At 38.3% G+C, this 17635-nt stretch overlaps 1 protein-coding gene across 2 annotated transcripts in view; it reads right to left on the minus strand.

Moving 5' to 3' along the window:
• Positions 1–1921: 1921 nt before the first annotated feature.
• LOC131333925 (cysteine-rich receptor-like protein kinase 44) overlaps positions 1922–17635 on the minus strand; it is a 41776-nt gene continuing 26062 nt past the window's right edge. The window contains exons 2-8 of one of the 2 annotated variants that reach the window (XM_058368749.1): positions 5764–6580; positions 5095–5172; positions 3623–3753; positions 3327–3534; positions 2916–3153; positions 2558–2708; positions 1922–2441 (exon numbers count right to left, since the gene is read on the minus strand). In XM_058368749.1, the coding sequence (XP_058224732.1) occupies positions 2109–2441; positions 2558–2708; positions 2916–3153; positions 3327–3534; positions 3623–3753; positions 5095–5172; positions 5764–6529 (1905 nt within the window). In that variant the 5' untranslated portion in view covers positions 6530–6580 and the 3' untranslated portion in view covers positions 1922–2108. Of the gene's footprint in view, positions 2442–2557; positions 2709–2915; positions 3154–3326; positions 3535–3622; positions 3754–5094; positions 5173–5763; positions 6705–17635 lie in introns of those variants that run through there. The other variant, XM_058368750.1, reaches the window with a different exon arrangement.

Below are 17635 nucleotides of genomic sequence, written 5' to 3' on the forward strand. Positions count from 1 at the left end.
AAGATTTATTGAAAACTATGCTTAGAATTAAAAGTAACTCTCAAAATGTTGAACCAAACGGAGTGCTTGTTATTAAGGAGTAAATTTCTTCCTCTCCTTTGGTCTCCCTCGAAAATCATTATTCTTCCTACAAGCATCACATGGTAATGCCACGCCCGTGACATGACGTCGTCCTACCAGATCCCACCCTTACGTCACCCGTTCGATTTAATCCAATGGTCGATCATGATCATCGCACCACTCGAGAGGAAAATTATTCCAATGATTTTAAAAAAATGATACGGTACAGGAAATCCAAGCGGCCAAACCAAGAAACTCTCGTCAGGAAAACAAATGAATGGTCTAGATTTAAAAAAACTCTTCCGGCTGGGAAAAGTTATGGCCCTTCGATTTGTTTTCCTAGAGGGTTTTCCCGCTTTGGGTGTCCCGGATTGTACTACTCCCGATGATTTTAGGGTGTTGCCACGTGAATTCGCTTCCGACACTTTTCCTCACCCCATATCTATGGCAGCAGCGCGGTGCCCCATCACTCTTATTGACTGAATAATTATTCAATGCTCCTGGGATATGGGCACGTCATGCCTCATACTTCTTTTTTTTTTTGTCAGACAATATACATTAGCGGGAGTTAATGGGATGTTAGTATGTTAGTCAACGAGGGTTTAGAGGTTATTTATAGCCCTGAATCCCAAACCTGCTCCCTATGACTCGAACCTGCTATTTCCATTCCTTTCTGTTTAGTCTGACTGTAATTTGTTTGATTTATGTTGCCAAAAGGTTTACAAAGGTTGAGATGGATTGCTGGGTTCAAGCTTGTTCTGTTATGTTAACTCCTGATTGTTGCTGCCACTTGGTTGATAGCTAAGTCTGCCTTGGGGTGCCTTCTTTTGGGTACTAACTATTGAAATGTATTTTAGCTTGAGGTGTTTTGGATGGCTATTCTATATGTCTTTTCCAATGTTTCCATTTCTTTTGTTTTTTGAAGAAGTATGGCATCTGTATACATTGTGTTGGGATAATGAAACAATGAACTTTGATTGGAAAATCACTTTGGAGGGTTTTGATTATCTTTTTGCTCATCTATTTGAAACTTTTTCAATTGTAGGCTTCTATAAATTTTCTAGTAATTAGCAATTAAATATTTTAGCTGGGAAAATGTTTTTGCTACCAAATATTTGTTCTAATAAAATTGATTGATAATGAGTAACTCATTTGGGGACCACATTTGTTAGTAACAAAATAGACCTTTGGGGACCAAATCTGCAAGGCCATTAGGGACCAATATTTTGCCCCAAAAACAAAGTTGTTACAGACAAGTTGTGCATTTGGTCCGTAATGCTCACCCCATTAGTAACAAACCCATAATTTAGTCTCTAAAAGTGATTTTTAACTTTTTTGGACTAAGTATTAAGCACAAACGTTCCGACCAACAAATATTGTCCCGAAATATCTTTTGCAAGCAAAATTTTAGCTTTTGCAACCAAAATATTTGGTACCAAAAACCATTACTTCTTGTAGGGAAACAATATCCAACTTCAAATAGAAATTAGGACACTGTACCATGAGCACACAATTATGATTGGTCCAGTGTAAGTCCACCATCGTAAGGGGAACACAGATACGGAGTCTAGCGCCGTTCCACCCGCGACGGAAGCGCGCAACAAAAGGGAAATATCACAAACACCTACTCCACGGGAGAGAGAACAACTTCTATTGTAACAATGAAGAGTACAATGATGAGATACAAATACACCCTCGCTTGGTATTTTTCTCACAATCCTTTTCCTCACTGTTACAATCCTTTTGTTCCTCTCGGCTCTCACACTTGCACATGTACACAATGCATTTAGTTTTCTTTGTGCTCTCTGCCTTTTTCTCAAACTCTTCTACTCCACGGCACAAAGCCCAACACTTTTCCCTTTCTATTTTTCTTTTTTCTTTCAATGCATTAACACCACATGGGCAAAAATCCAACAGAGACCTATATTACGATAGTCAATTTATTCAAATATCATTCCTTCTATAGAAATTAACAGATAAGCTTATTGCTGAAAATCACATCCTGGTTCAAACATATTTGCTTAGAGTTGATATCACACCTTGAGAATTTAACGAGGATACAACTCAGTTGTTGATACTTCATTTATTGAATGACCTGACACGGCGAATTCAGACCTATGCTCCTGAAGCAATGGTAACTCTGCATTGCTGCTACCACTATGCAAAAAAAAACCAGGCTCTGATGGCACCTCAAGGCTGATGGAGGAGCTATTAAGCAAGAGAACAACTTCAGCCATAGCCGGTCTTTTTGCAACACTTTCCTGGACGCACAGTAATCCAATATGAATACATCTTATCATTTCCGGCATGGAACCCGAATTAACCCTCAATGTGGGGTCTATGACATTTGAATATGTTCCTTCCCTCCAAGATTTCCATGCCTGCAAGAATTCAGCGTGTGAATTAAGGTTTCAAGGAATACTCTTTCATGACTTATACATGTCATGCGTTTTTTCTATTTGTGGCAAACAAAGTTTCATGAAATTTTAATACTTACGTAGCTTAAAAGTCCCTCTACGTTCTTCCCATTACAGAAAGATTTGTTCTTCCGGCCACTCAGAATTTCAAGAACTAAGACACCAAAGCTAAAGACATCTGATTTTATCGAGAATTGCCCATTCACTGCATACTCTGGAGCCATATATCCACTACAATTAATGAATTGGTATCAGTACAAAAATTAAAATGTTCAATAGTTCACCAACCAATTTGTTTCACTTCGTAAAGATTACAAAATAAACTGCATGAAGTCCTTTTCTTAGAATTTATGTGGTCAAACTATTGCAAGAAATTTTCAAATGCCTTATCCACAAATGCTCCAAAACCATTTGGTAAAGACAGAATCCAAAACTTACCGGGTCCCCGCAATATTGATTGTACTCAAGTGAGTTTTATCCACCACAAACAATCTTGCAGTGCCAAAATCTGAAATTTTGGGATTCATGTCGTCATCCAAGAGAACATTACCAGCTTTGAGATCACGATGAATGATTGTTAGTTGTGATTCTTCATGAAGATAGAGAAGTCCCTGAGAAATGCCTCGTATGATCTTGTAACGCTTATCCCAACCCAATTGTTCGCACCTGATTGGATCTGTATGTTTTTCCGTGCATATGGTTGAATCAAAGCTCAAAACAACTACTCCGTATCTAAAATCCTTAAAACATCTACTTTTGCTTACATGGATTTTAGTTTAACTCTAAACTGCCATGGGATGAAATGATATTTGCATCAAAGATATATACTGAGATCTATAGTAGTCTTACTGAATATGACGTGATCAAGGCTTGACTGGGGCACAAACTCGTAGATAAGAAGCCTTTCTGTTCTTTCCGAGCAAAAACCAAGCAGCCTAACCAAATTCTTGTGTTGAAGCTTGGCCAATATCATAACCTCGTTCTTAAACTCTGTTTCTCCTTGTAGAGATTCCTTATCCAGCCTCTTCACTGCAATTTCTCGTCCATTAAGCCTACCCTGAAAGGCTAAGGGAATATTTGTTCACCAAACCAAACCACTTTGACCTAAAAGGAATTTTTTGTTTGTTAACACAAGATTCAATTACCTTGTAAACGGCACCAAATCCACCTTGTCCAAGCTTATTACTATCGGAGAAGTTATCCGTTGCAACACTAATGCTATCAAAGTCGTTTTGCGACAATTCCGCAATGCTAATTTGATCCCCAGCTCCGGAAACTAAACAAGTTAACAGTTGTGCCAATGGAAGTTACAAGTAAAATTATCAAAAAGATAAATACATTTGATGACTTTATTTAGAGATTCTACATCATAACATTCGCCAACTGATATGAGACTTAAGCTGTGATACAGCGCAGCCTCCTTTTACGAAATTAAGTACAAGAAAAATACACGAATAATGTTTGAGCTAGAGGTACTCCCTCTTTGAACTCAATATTAGAACTGCCAAGCCCTAAGGCTTCCAATGAATATAACTAAACAACTTAGGAAATAATTAGGGCCGAGAATCAAACAAGAGGTAACTAAAACAAAATTTCCTATCCAAAGTTATTAGTAAATCTAAATATTACTATAAACGGCAAAGTAGGCCTTTCAGAGAACTAAATAGCATCGAACGGCCGAAAGCATCATTGATCATCTTCCAGAGGACATTAGGACAATGAGTATTGATTAGTGGGCCGTTCTGCTTCAACCCTACGGCCCACGGGTCATTCTGCCACTGTCGCCCCGCCTCCAATTTGGTTTGGCTTGAACTTAGCTTGGTCCAGTCGCTCAAGGAACGTGGGTGCGACCCGCTTTACATCAAACTGTCATATGTTTTTCTTCATCTACTTTCCTTTTCGGAGAGCAAGTAATTTCAACTGTAGTAAATGGAGACTAAACTCCACCAAGGGTCAAAATAAATCATTTTAAACTTACCTTCAGCCTTCTGTATTTGCTTCTTCTGCTTCATCTTTCTTAAAAACATGCAAATGCAGACAATGAATCCCATCACTGGAATTATTGTCAAAACAACAATGATGACTGTTCGAGTCGTATTATCTTTCTTTCCTGCAAAAACAAGAAATTCCTTCTTGTAAAACACATAATTGCATAAGCTGAATTTAAGATCCATGAAATATAAAATGACCATAACAGATCAGGTGTTCCTCTTTCGGGTCTGCAAATAATCATATTTGTTTGGTAATGATTTGTCCTGAAAACTTAAGTGATTTTGAAGGAGATTCAACAGGACACTATTCCTTTGGGTACAACCTTGTCTCACATCTAGTGATGCTATGAAGAACAAACAGGCTAGTTGCTGTATCCGTATCAGCCATGTATTGGACACCGGCATGCCTCAGACTTACATGTGTGGCATGGATGATAAGAATCTTCCAAATTGATAAATTAAACCTCATCATTCAACTACAGATTCCTATCAAGTTGGAAGATTTGCGATATCTTGAGACAATTAAGAAATGTTGGGTTTAATTTAGTACTAGGGTTAAGCCCGGCTTTTAACTGAGATTACATTTCACTAAAATACAAAGAATACACCTCGCAACATGAACATACCTTGCTTTGTTGTCACATCGGTTGATGGCGGAGGAGGAGCAAAAGTGCGCGCCGGGGGAGGGGCTGGCGGGGGTGCTGCTGCACAGCCAAAAAAATCCGTAATCGGGGACAAATCATTCTGAAAAAAAACAGCTTGGTCTCATAATATTCACTGCTTTTTTCGTCAGACAAACAAGTTTGGTAATTACTCCTTTTTCTTTCTGTTCAACTGAATTCACGTGTTGTTCAAAAGAACCAACCCAGTGCGCTCCAGACAGAGCGTGAAAAAAAGAGCTTTCACGTACACGTCACCTTCGACTATCCCGTGCGAGCTTACTGAACGATGTCGGATCTCAACAGGAAAAACAGCATTGAAATCTTCTCAAAGAGAGGAACCAGATGAACATATCAGATCAAGTCCAACAGTTTCGAAAACCTGCAACTTCGAAACCGAGTAATCTCTCCCTCTTGTGAAAAACGTACGTGAGTAATCTCCAATACGGTATAGCAGGGTGTAGCGGTATAGGAGTTTCAAAAAAACTGCTACGTAGTGGCCGGTTTGTAAATCTATAGGTAAGTTGCTTGATTAGTCTTACCTTGCTAACATAACCAATAAGTCTATGATTTGTGAAACTAAGGAAAAAATAATTCAAATTAAGGATAAATGTTCCTACAAAAGATATGCTATACCTGATGTGGCTGGTGGTGCATCAGCTGGATTCTTCGTAAAGAACTGATAGGTCTCGTACCGAAGAGTACAGCTAGGTGCCAAAATTGTCCCTCCTGTCTTACCACTAAAGTAGTGCGGAATCTGTTGACCAGCCAATTGGAGGCAATTGTTGCAATCTATTTCGGACAAATCAGGTGTGCACTGCATTAGTCCATATATAGTCTGAAAATCCGGACCAGCCGTGTTGTTCGTCGCGAACTTGCGGCGGGCTCCACCCAACGCTGCCTTGCTGCGGAGGCCGTCCAACAAGCTTCTCAGCACTTGATTGAATTCATTCACGCTCGACGCATTTACGTAGGTATAAATGAAGTGACTCGGATTGGTTGCTAAAATGCTATTTATGGACTTGTCCGAGTAACGAAGCATACAATAGCGATACCATCCGATCGCCGCCTTGTAATTAGGAAGCAGTTGTGGGAGCTTCATAGTGGCATTGTTGATACAACTACGACAGGTATCGAGGTCAACGTCTCCTCTGCAAAGCACAATTGCATTAACTCTGTCCAGATTTTCGCCAACTGAGGAACTGTTAAACCCATATTTATCGGTACTGTTGGAAAGGGAAGAGAGGAGGGCAACGAGGTTCTTCTGGTATGTACTATTAGTCGAGTAAGTGCCAGATTCAGATATATAGTAGTAGTTTAGGAAATGAGGCTGGGAAACGGTGAGACGAACAATGTTTACGAGAATGAGACGAAGGAACAGGATAGCTCTCCATGAACCCATATTCTATTCAGTTTTCCAATTTGGCTGAGGCTCACAATGGCAAAATTTGATCTGGTTATCAACTAGCATGAGCTATAACTCCGATCCCTACTAGCTTTCAGACACTTAACTATAAAGGAAGAAGGAATACCAAAAGCAGAGGGTCAACGATGAGTATACCGTGCCGTGAGGAGGGGTTTCAAAATTAACAATGACTTTTAACGCGTCCTATGTGGAAATTTTATTCCTCAGCCGCAATTATAAGGGAATCATTCAGGGCCCGCCCTGAGTTGAAGCTGGAAGTGCAGCTGCTTTAGACTTCCGGAATTTAAGTAAAAATTGGGCCTCATTTTCCATATAATATATATATATATATATATATATATATATGTAGTTAACTTCTTATAAGGGTGCTCTTATTGTATTAAAGTGCAGACGTCCCATTTTCTCTCGATTTCCGACCAAATTTTGATAATCTTAACCGCTCAATATGTTTAGAACATGATTTTAAAGATATCTGCAAAACAACAGTAAAAAAAAGACCGGGAAGAGCTTCATCAAAACAAATAAAAGCTGCTCGAATGAAGTCCTTCCTGGTCTTTTTTTTTTGCTAATTTCTCGCGGTTACCTTTAAAATCACGTTCTGAACATATTAAGCGATTCGAATCATCGCAAATTGATCAGAAAAAGAGCATCATCACTTTAATGCAGTAAAAATGCCTTTATAAGAAGTTTTGTATATATATAATATTATCTGTTCCGTGTTTTATGTGGTGAAGTGTTGTGGCAGAGTTGGTTCGAGTAAAGCTTTTGGTTCCCATGACCCAGTTTTAATTGCCTGTCGTGAACTGGACGCCCGATGTCTTGAATATTTGACATTTTGACTCCGATTGTACGGTTCACACATCAATCAAAAGAGCCATAACAGCAAATCACGCCTGTTCGTGTGGGGCAAAAGGAATGCCACAGTAGAAGTACCAGGTCTATATCTCGGCGGTCAAAAGTGCTACACATACAATGGTTATATAAAACACAATACACAATTAATTTCTAGTTGTTTATTGTTGTAATAATTGTCAGGATTCACTCAAACTCTTTCCGGATAAAGCTTCGAAAAATTTAAATTTAAACTTTTCCGTAAAAAAGTTTTTTTTTTAAATCTAGACCGTCTAATTTTTTGCATTTTAGCTTGTTCTTCATACTAATTGATAATTTGTCAACAATTTCTTTCTCAATAACTTTTTCAATCACATATCCATCTACAACTCATTCACTACCAGAAATAACTTGGCAAATATTTCTTAACAACTTATTCACTACCGAAAACAGCTAACAACTCGATTGCAACAAATTCTTTCTCAAAACTTATTCATTACTAGAAAATGCCCCCTAAAGCAGTATACACCGTGGAAATTTACAAGACCGTGAGAGAGATACATAGATCAATATTCTTCTGTATTCATCTTTTCACTCAGCCAAAAATTAACAGATTACCAACATTAAATTGAACCATACGAGTATTATCATTTTACTTGGAGGAGGGAACACGAATATCACAATCTTATTCTCATCTATTACAAATTTAAAAAAATACACAACCAAAGATTACAAAACTCCACTCATTCTACGTCAAGGACTAGAAATTTGTGAACGCATAATTAAATAGACGACTGTTGCTCTTGTAAAATTTAACCAATATTTTGTTGCCGCATTTACAAAATTATCTGCCAATGGGAAGCAGAGGAGTCGTCTCAAAGTGCTATAAAAATATTGGAACCCTCCAAGAAATCGAACAAAAAATGCAATAAAAGTATTAAAAGTTTATTTTACGAAGCTAAAATACCTTGTTTGATCTTTTCATCTTATGTTACACCATTAGATTGAATTTTTAAAAAAATATAAAACCAATGCCCCATTTTAAAATTCGCTTTCGGCCTCCACGTTATCAAGACCGGCCCTGGAATCAGGGCCGGCTAATGGCATGGGCAACAGAAGCATGGGTTTCGGGCCCCCCAATAATGTTAAAAATAAGAGCCTCCAAAATTCTAAGATCCCTATATATATATGTACATATATATAGCCCAAAATTTTTTTTGCACTAAGCCTTCTTTACACAAAATAGACCCTATTGAAATTTAGGAGTCACAAAATAGGACCAAACGGTGGAATTACTCATTAGAATCACTGGGGCGATGAAAAAGAAAAAGAAAAAGAAACACCAATTCAAGGGACAGAAGAATACATGAGCCGATCCAAAAAAGGAAGAACATAGAAACGCTGCTTCACACTTGACTGAGTCACTAGTGAAGTAGCTTAACTATAGAGACTTAATTAATAGGTTTGAAGCAAAAAAGTGCTAGAAGACTAATTTTCAAATGATAGATTTTGAGGTATTGTAATAGTTGCATTTTTTTTTGGATAATTATATGCATCTATTTTTTTTTTTTGCTCGGCTATATGCATCTATTTTGTAATGGTAAATCTTTTGTAATGGTTTCTTTTATGACATTTTTTGTAGACCACTTTTGTATGAAAAATATAAGGAAGCCTCATTCAAGAGGTTCACTTCTGGCCTCTAAAACTTATGAGCCGGCCCTGCCTGGAATCATCAAGAATTTAATACTCCTAAGACTTTCTGAAGCCAAACATGACTTTGTTTGCTTTGGTTTACGAGATCCACCCCTCCCTCTCAACAAGTCCCCAATAAAGGAAGTTCGATTCTTCTTCTAAACTACAAATACATTAGGACTTCACAGAGATCTCTACTAATAAAACCATGAGAACCAATTTAAATTTTCCTGAATATAGTGACTGACTGACTGTGCATCTCCTGATCAAGGTGGAAACATCTTTCTTCTATGATTACTGATTAGGCAAGAGGATCAAAGCCAAGAAATTCTAGCAACCAGGAGAGCCATATTACAAAAGCCAATTTACTCAATTAGCGCGCATATTCCTTATATAGTTTTATAGAAAATTATCAATATGCTTATTGCTGAAAATCACATCTTGGTTCAAATATATTTGCTTAGAGTTGAAATTACATCTCGAGAATTTAACGAGGATGCAACTCAATAATTGAAACTCAATAATTGATACTTGGTTTATCGAATGACCCGACACTGCCAATTCAAAACTATGCTCATGAAGCAATGGTAGCTCTGGATTGGTGCTACCACTATATGCAGAAAATGAAAATGTTGGCTCTAACAGTATCAGAAGGCTGAGGGAGGAGCTACTAAGCATGAGAACAACTGAAGCCATAATCGGTCTTTCCGCAAAAATTTTCTGGACACACAATAACCCAATGTGAATACATCTTATCTTGTCACGCATCGAACCCAAATTTGCCCTTAATGTGGGGTATATGAGATTTGAAGCTAGCTGTTACTTCCCTCCAAGTTTTCCAAGCCTGCAAGATTTCAACATGTGACTTAAGGTTTCATGGAATACTAAATTCTTCATGACTTGTAGTGTCATGCATTTTTCTTTTAGCGGTAAACAATATTTCAAGAAATTTTCATACCTACATAGCTTAAAAGGTCCTCTGTGTTCTCCCCAGTGCAGAAAGAGTTGTTCTTCTAGCCACTCAGAATTTCAAGAAGTAAGACACCAAATTAAGCTTAAGAAATCTGATTTGAGCGAGAATTGCCCACGCATTGCATACTCTGGAGACATATATCCAATGCAATGGTGGTACTCCTAAATGGGTTGGTATATATATATATATGACAGTTCCAGGGACCCTTAAAAAAATCTCTAAACCTCTAAACACACCCCCCCCCCCCCCCCCCCCATGTTTCTGATCGAATTTTAATGATCCGAGCCGCTCAATGTAATCAGAACGTTATTTTAAGGGTACTAGCAAGAAATTAGCAAAAAAAAAATGACCGGGAAGGGCTTCATCTAAACAGTTTTTTATTAAACTTTATTGAACGGTTCAATAAAAAACTGCTCAAATCAAGCCCATTCCAATTTTTTTTTTTTTTTTGCCAATTTCTCGCGGGCACACTTAAAATCATGTTCTAAACACATTGAGCGGCTCGAATCATCAAAATTTGATCGGGAACAACGAGATTAAGATTTGGATGATTTTTTTAGAGGTTTTTTAAAGGTCCCTGAAACCGCTCCGTATATGTATCAATACAAAAATATAATAGCACACATGTACTGAGATGGTCATGATAGATGACTTTACCATTTGTTGAGTCAAATTTGACTTGAATTAAAAATGATTTGTCATTTTTAAGCTGAGAAATAACGGAGGATTGTTGGTTAAGGTAACGGAGGATTGTTGGTTAAGGTTTCATGCAGTGTAAAAATACTACAGACACGTGCAATATATGCACGCATACTTATAATGGATATAGCTCATAAAGAGGATATTGTGTAGAGAGATAATGTTAGGAGTCTAAAAGTCCTTTTTTTTCCCCCTTGTTATCTTTTACTTCCTCTATCCCATTTTAAATTAATGTCCACAACGGTTTTGCGTGTCATTTTCAATAGCTTATATCTCTCGACGTATATTATATTTTGCACGCAGAACTGTAGTGTACACTTAAAAAAGAATGGATGAAGTATTTTCTAACAATGGATTAATCTATTAGTGGTCCTAGCTTTTAAGTAGTTTTTGTTGGAATTTGAAGTCCAAGTCTTACGGGTCTCCTATTTTGTGGTTGGTTGTGTGTAGCTATTTCTCCTAGTTGTAAGGATCTCTTAATTTCTAGCTATTTTCTTATTTTTCCTAGTTTGTTCACGACCTCTATATTGGTTGGTCATTGTAGCTATTGGTCCCAGTCTTAAAGATCTCCTAATTTGTAGCTATTTTCTTATTTTTCCTACTTAGTTTACGACCTCTATATAAGATACAGCAACTTATGAACAAAGGAAATTATTGTTTTTCTTCAAACACTTGGGTTTCATCGGAGGCCTACGTTTCTCACTCAACTTAAATTACCTTATTGCTTCTTTCTTTTTCTTTTTCTTTTTCTTTTTTACCTCTTTCCACTGGGTTCCCACGAACAATCGAAAAGTAAATCCTTAACTCGTACCAGACAATTCAACCCCAAGTGGTTTAGTCAAGTTTGGTGCGAAAGCAAATAATCGATTGTCCTTCATGAGGTCGCATGTTTGAATTCCATGGAAGCCAAAAATTTCGAACCTTGGGGCCATTACAAGTTTGTTTGGTCAGTAACTTCAGGATCCCGGAATTAGTCGAGGTGCACACAAGCTGACCCAGATAATGAGGTGCACGCAAGCTGAACTATCAAAGAGTTGGGGCAAGGTGTTTGTGTTCTTATTCACTGTTGTTGTGAACACAACATTCTATTTGGCCCGTTTGGCCAAGAAGAAGGACAAAGTGGTTGAAAATGCCAAAGATTTGTGGGCTAATGTGAAGGCCGGGCTCATGATTTTGTCTAACGTTGTGTCCATAGAAAATTCCTTCTACGAAGAGAGAGGAACAGTTTTGAAGGAAACCAATTTTTCGGGTGGCTAAACGTGGAAATTAATCTGTGCAGATGGTTGCTGAACGTGGCGAGGGCTATGGGAAAGGAAATAGATCATTTCGCAATCGATGCGGCCCAGGCCCTTGTTGCTGTTCTGCGCTCCTTTTATTGTCATTGCGAAGCGCTGCTGTTTGAAAAAGAGAAGGGTTGCTGTGAGGAAGTGATTGGCGCCGACACATGCATCACATCTGAAGTTGTTTTTCTGGATTTTCTGAAGTTCGGCCTGAAGATAATGAGGGCCCAGGAAAAGCATGGAGATTTGTTCTTCATTGATACGGGTATGCTTGTAATTGATGTCCTATCAATCATTAATTGTGATTCATGTCAACTGTTGCCAATGTACATACATGTGGCCGAACATGAGTGGAACCGTGACACGTTAACACGCCAGATGGATATGTTGCTCAGTGTATTGTTTTTCATCATGTTCTTGTCGATGACAGCATCGGCAGTAAACTCTCTCCACAATCTAAACGAAAAACTTAAATCGTGGAATTGGTTCAAAGTCCTTATCTTGACGGCTCTGCTGCTTGTTAATTAATTACTACATCATCAGGATCACGTACACAAGGATGACGATGATATCTTGGATGACAAAATAGAATCTTTAGCAACTTGGCAAGTCGCCCTCTACGTTGTTTCATGCATTTTACTCCTCTTACATTCGTCTTTGAGGGTTTATGCATGTGTAAGACTTCGAAAACTCGTCAAAAGTTTGGGTTCCCAGCTCGACGTCATTGTCATCATCAGGCACCGGCTCAGTTTCATGTTGCACAAGTTTTATGTGGGAGCTAGCTAGCTGCTGATAGGATGAAGGAAACGATGAAAAAGATGATTTGCACAGTACCGTCACCTGTCTCTGAGTTTGAGAGAATCACGAAGGTGATGTTAACGCCAACCAGTGTGCTGCCAGAAGGAGGGACTTGAACCAGTTCCATGCTCTCTCTTTCTCGTCCGATTCGTGGAGCGAGTTTGATGCCGCTAATGTGGTAGATATGCACATAAGGAATACCAATAGATTGGCCCACAGTGGTGTTGTCCTCTTACATTCAATTCGTCTTTGTGGATTTATGCATGTTCTTTGTTCTTTTTTCCCACTACATTTAACCATAGTCACTATTTGTGAAAACTTTATTTCAAACTCAAAGCCAATTGGTAATGAGTATAGAGATTTCAAATGTTATTTAGTTATCACTCATTTCACTCCCAAGTAATGTGAGACTCTATTTTCTTAGCATCTCCCACCACTTTTTTGGGTCTTATCATCGTGTAGCCTTTTTGCTGATCTGTCATAGCAAAGTGTGGATTGCAAAATTTTAAAATGTGGGGTAGAATCAGCTCCGCTCTGATACCATGTGGAAATTTTATATCCAACTCAAAGTCAATTGACAATTTATGAAGAGGTCTCAAATGTTATTTAGTGATAAACTAGTTTTTTTTTTTTTTTCAACATGGTCACACTGGTAAACCAAGTACTTTTCTCCTTATTCACATGCATCCCCTCGTTCTATTCGAACAATATATAGCTCTAATTTCGTGGTATTTTGGAGCAAATGATTGTCGTTTAGCCGTGCTCATGCGCTGAGACGGAACTGTATATGGGCATATGGGGGCCACGGCCCCCGCGTTGTTTCGGAAATTTTTTTTTTCAAATTTCATTATTAATATTAGTTTTTTTTTTTGGTTAAGAACACCTAAATATTGTATTCTGTGTTGAATGTTATTTAGACATTTAAATGCTTTAAAAATGTGTTCATTTTGGGTCCCAAAACTCAATTTCTCTCTTTGCACACGGTCTATCATAAGTTTTCTTTCAATTATTAATCCCAATTCTCTTTCTCTCTCTCTCCACTCATTACTCAAAAAACATCATTCAAAACCTAAACCAAACATACTACTAGATTTTCGAACCTTCAAATTTCAAAATTTTCTTGTTCATAGTTCGGCCTTGTTTATGAAATCCTGGTTCTATCCCTGTCATGCGGGGGCAATCCCGAAGCCATAGTCGGTCTTTCCACGATATTTTCCTGGACGCATAGAAGCCAAGCCCAACATAAATACATCTTATCATTTCTTGCATGAAACCTGAATTAGCCCTCATTGTAGCTGTTCCTTCATTCCAAGTTTTCCAAGCCGGCAAGAATTCAACTTGTGAATTAAGGTTTCATGGAATATTAACTTCTTTCATAACTTGTAAATGCCATGCGTTTTTCTTTTTGTGGTAAACAATGTTTCATGGAATTTTAATTCTTACGTAGCTTAAAGGCCCTCAGAGTTCGCCCCATTATGAATAGAGTTGTTCTTCTGGCCACTCTCAAAATTTTGAGAACTAAGACACCAAAGCTAAAGACTTCTCATTTGCTCGAGAATTGCCCATGCATTGCATACTCTGGAGCCATATATCTATTGCAATTGTTAATGGATTGGTATCTGTACAAAAATTAAAATCTTCAATAGTTCACACCAACCAATTTGTTTCGCTTCGAAAAAGATTACAAAATAAACTGCATGAAGTCCTTTTCTTAGAATTTATGTGGTCAAACTGTTGCGAGAAATTTTCAAATGCCTTGTCCATAAATGCGCCAAAACCATTTGGTAAAGACAGAATCCAAAACTTACCGGGTCCCCACAATATTGATTGTACTCAATGTAAAATTATTCTTAATGGTGTTATATAATTAACAACCTACGTTATGTCAGGATTTAGAACTATCATGATAATTACAATACAATCATTGAGCGGAAGTTAAATAATCAAGAAAGATGTACCCGGATCCAGTAATGCGGAAATTGAGCGATCCAGTGATTAATTGAACCAACCATAATATTGCTAGAGCATTAAGCCCTAGGTGAGAAGCGGGTTTCTCTTTCTTGCCTTTCTTTCTAACTGTTTAGTATCACACGTTAATTTGATGGAACTCTATATACTCTTTTATAGGCAGAGGGAGGACCGGTTTCCTTAATGAACATTATACTCACTTCCCATCAAAGTAGAATCTATTTTGGAAACAGTTTCTCTATTTGACCAATGGGATAAAATAAAAATATGGAGAATCCTATTAAACTCACAATCAATATGTGCCATATAAAATGGGTGGGTCACAACAATGACTATAGTAAAATTTAGTCTTACACTCAAGTGAGTTTTATACACCATAAACAATCTTGCAATGCCAAAATCTAAAATTTTGGGATTCATGTTGTCATCTAAGAGAACATGCATTACCAGCTTTGAGATCACAATGAATGATCGTTAGTTGTGATTCTTCATTAAGATAGAGAAGTTCCCGAGAAAGGCCTCATATGATCTTGTAACACTTATCCCAACCCAATTGTTCGTGCCTGATTGGATCTGTTTGTTTTTCCGTGCATATGGTTGAATCAAAGCTCAAAACAAATACTGAGTATCTAAAATCGTAAAAACACCTAAATCTTTTGCTTACAAGGACTTTAGTTTAACTCTAAACTATCATGCAATGAAATGTATTTGCATCAAAGATATATACTGAGATCTATATTAGTGTTACTGAATATGAAGTGATCAAGGCTTGATTGGGGCACAAGCATAGTTTTAAATCGCGGTATCAGGCACCGTCGTGGTATCGGTCGCGGTATATCGGTATCGGGACATATCAGTGATACGTCGCGGGAATCAGGTGTCGCTGTCGTGAATTTTTAAAAATCATCAGCAACATGTATAAAACTTGAAAAATATACTTTTGCGGCTTTTGCCTCCAACATTGGCTTAAATTATCACATTTTAATTAATTTAAGACATGTAATAGCCCATTCTCTTCATGTAAAATATCCGATAATTTATCAAAACCCGCAAGTCAATTTTACAAATATGAGAATAATGTCGCAACATGTGTATTTGTAAAACATGGTGTTTTTCTCTAGTCCCACATTGGTAAGTTACAAAACTTTTATCTACTTTAAATGAATTTGCACTTTAGTGGGTTTGTGAATGAGGACTCAAGGAGAGGTCTAGTGCGCTCAGGAAAATGGGCGGCAATTTGGAAACTGATTCGGAAACCAGTTAACCAGGTGCGCGTCAAGAGTTATTCGCGCAGGGGGGTGCAAATCCGGGATTTCAGCCTTGCGCACACACTGTGGTTAGGCCCACGTTTTGCTAAAATTCTGAAACGTTTTTTGTTTTTTTTCCTTTTTCAACCGAAATTTTTTCTTCCTGAACGTTTTTTCCCGAACCGGTCCACAAAATCCGTTACAGACCGACACATACCGAAAATCGGCCGGTTCACCTGTGATTTCCACTCTCCCCGTTATACCGGCCTATATCCGAATCGGAACCCTCAAATTCCGGTACGAACCGGCCAATACGGTTCGTACTGGCCAATTTTTAAAACTATGGGCACAAGCTCGTCGATAAGAAGCCTTTCTAATCTTTCCGAGCAAAAACCAAGTAGCCTAACCAAATTCCAGTGTTGAAGCTTGGCCAGTAGCATAACCTTGTTCTTAAACTCTATTTCTCCTTGTTAAGATTCCTTAGCCAGCCTCTTCACTGCAATTTCCTGTCCATTAATTCAAAAGCCTACCCTAAAAGTGTAATAGAAAATATGTTAACCAAGCCAAAGCAGTTTGACCTAAAAGCAAGTTCTGTTGGTTAACACGAGATTCAATTACCTTGTAAACGGCACCAAATCCACCTTGTCCAAGCATATTACTAGCGGAGAAGTTATCCGTTGCAAAACTAACAGTTTCAAATTCATATTGCGACAATTCCACAATTCTAATATGATCCCCCTCCCGGACCCCTGTACAATGCATAGAAGTAACTAGTAAGCTTGATTGTTTTATCAATAGAAACTTGGTTTAGAAATAGACTTTAATGGAGTCAGTCAAACTCCAATAACTTGCTCTCTAGTACTTCCTAGCCCTAGCCACCTCCCTCCTTCCCTTCATCCCCCTAGGGTTTTCAGATGGGCGGCGGGAGGCGGGACGTTCTCCATTAATGTTTCCTCTGCCTCCCCTTTTACATCTCTGTCTACCTACTCTGCTATCCTCGCCGTCTCACCTCCATCGCAGCCATCGAATAAGTCCTTGTGCGTGACCTCTTTCCCGACATCTCGAAGTTTTGAGATCGCCTCGGCTGGCTCGAAGCTATCTGCAACCCGAACCCCGTCCAGATCCAGCGGCGACGCCTTCCTATACATGTTCCGGCAACCAGGAGGATCGGGTTGCAGAGTCCATAGGTTGGAGAAGAGGGACTGATCTGGAGTTGATTTGGAGAAGGGAAGGTTGGTTAATTTGTCTGATCTGGTACCGCCAGTGATTTTCTTTTTTCTTTCTAGTTTTTCGGGGGTCTTCCTAACCTTTTTGGGTGTAGTGTGTTTTTCATTCTTTGATGTTGGTGGTGTGAGTTTTTTTGTGAGGTATTGTACCTCAGTGGCATTTGTAAGGAGTTTGGGGTATAAGTCTTTCCTCGTCGGAGCCTATCTGCTTGGTTGGCTGTTCTCACCTTGTTCAAAGAAGAATATATCTTTTGATGTTTTCTCTTGGTTATCAATAAAAATTTCTAAACTTTTGGCCAAAAAAAAAAAATGATCCACAAATTCAAAAACTAAACAAGTTAACAGTTGTGTCAATGTAAGTTACAAGT

The sequence above is a fragment of the Rhododendron vialii genome, chromosome 7a (genome assembly GCF_030253575.1).
Source record: "Rhododendron vialii isolate Sample 1 chromosome 7a, ASM3025357v1".
In the NCBI taxonomy this organism is placed as follows: Eukaryota; Viridiplantae; Streptophyta; class Magnoliopsida; order Ericales; family Ericaceae; genus Rhododendron; species Rhododendron vialii.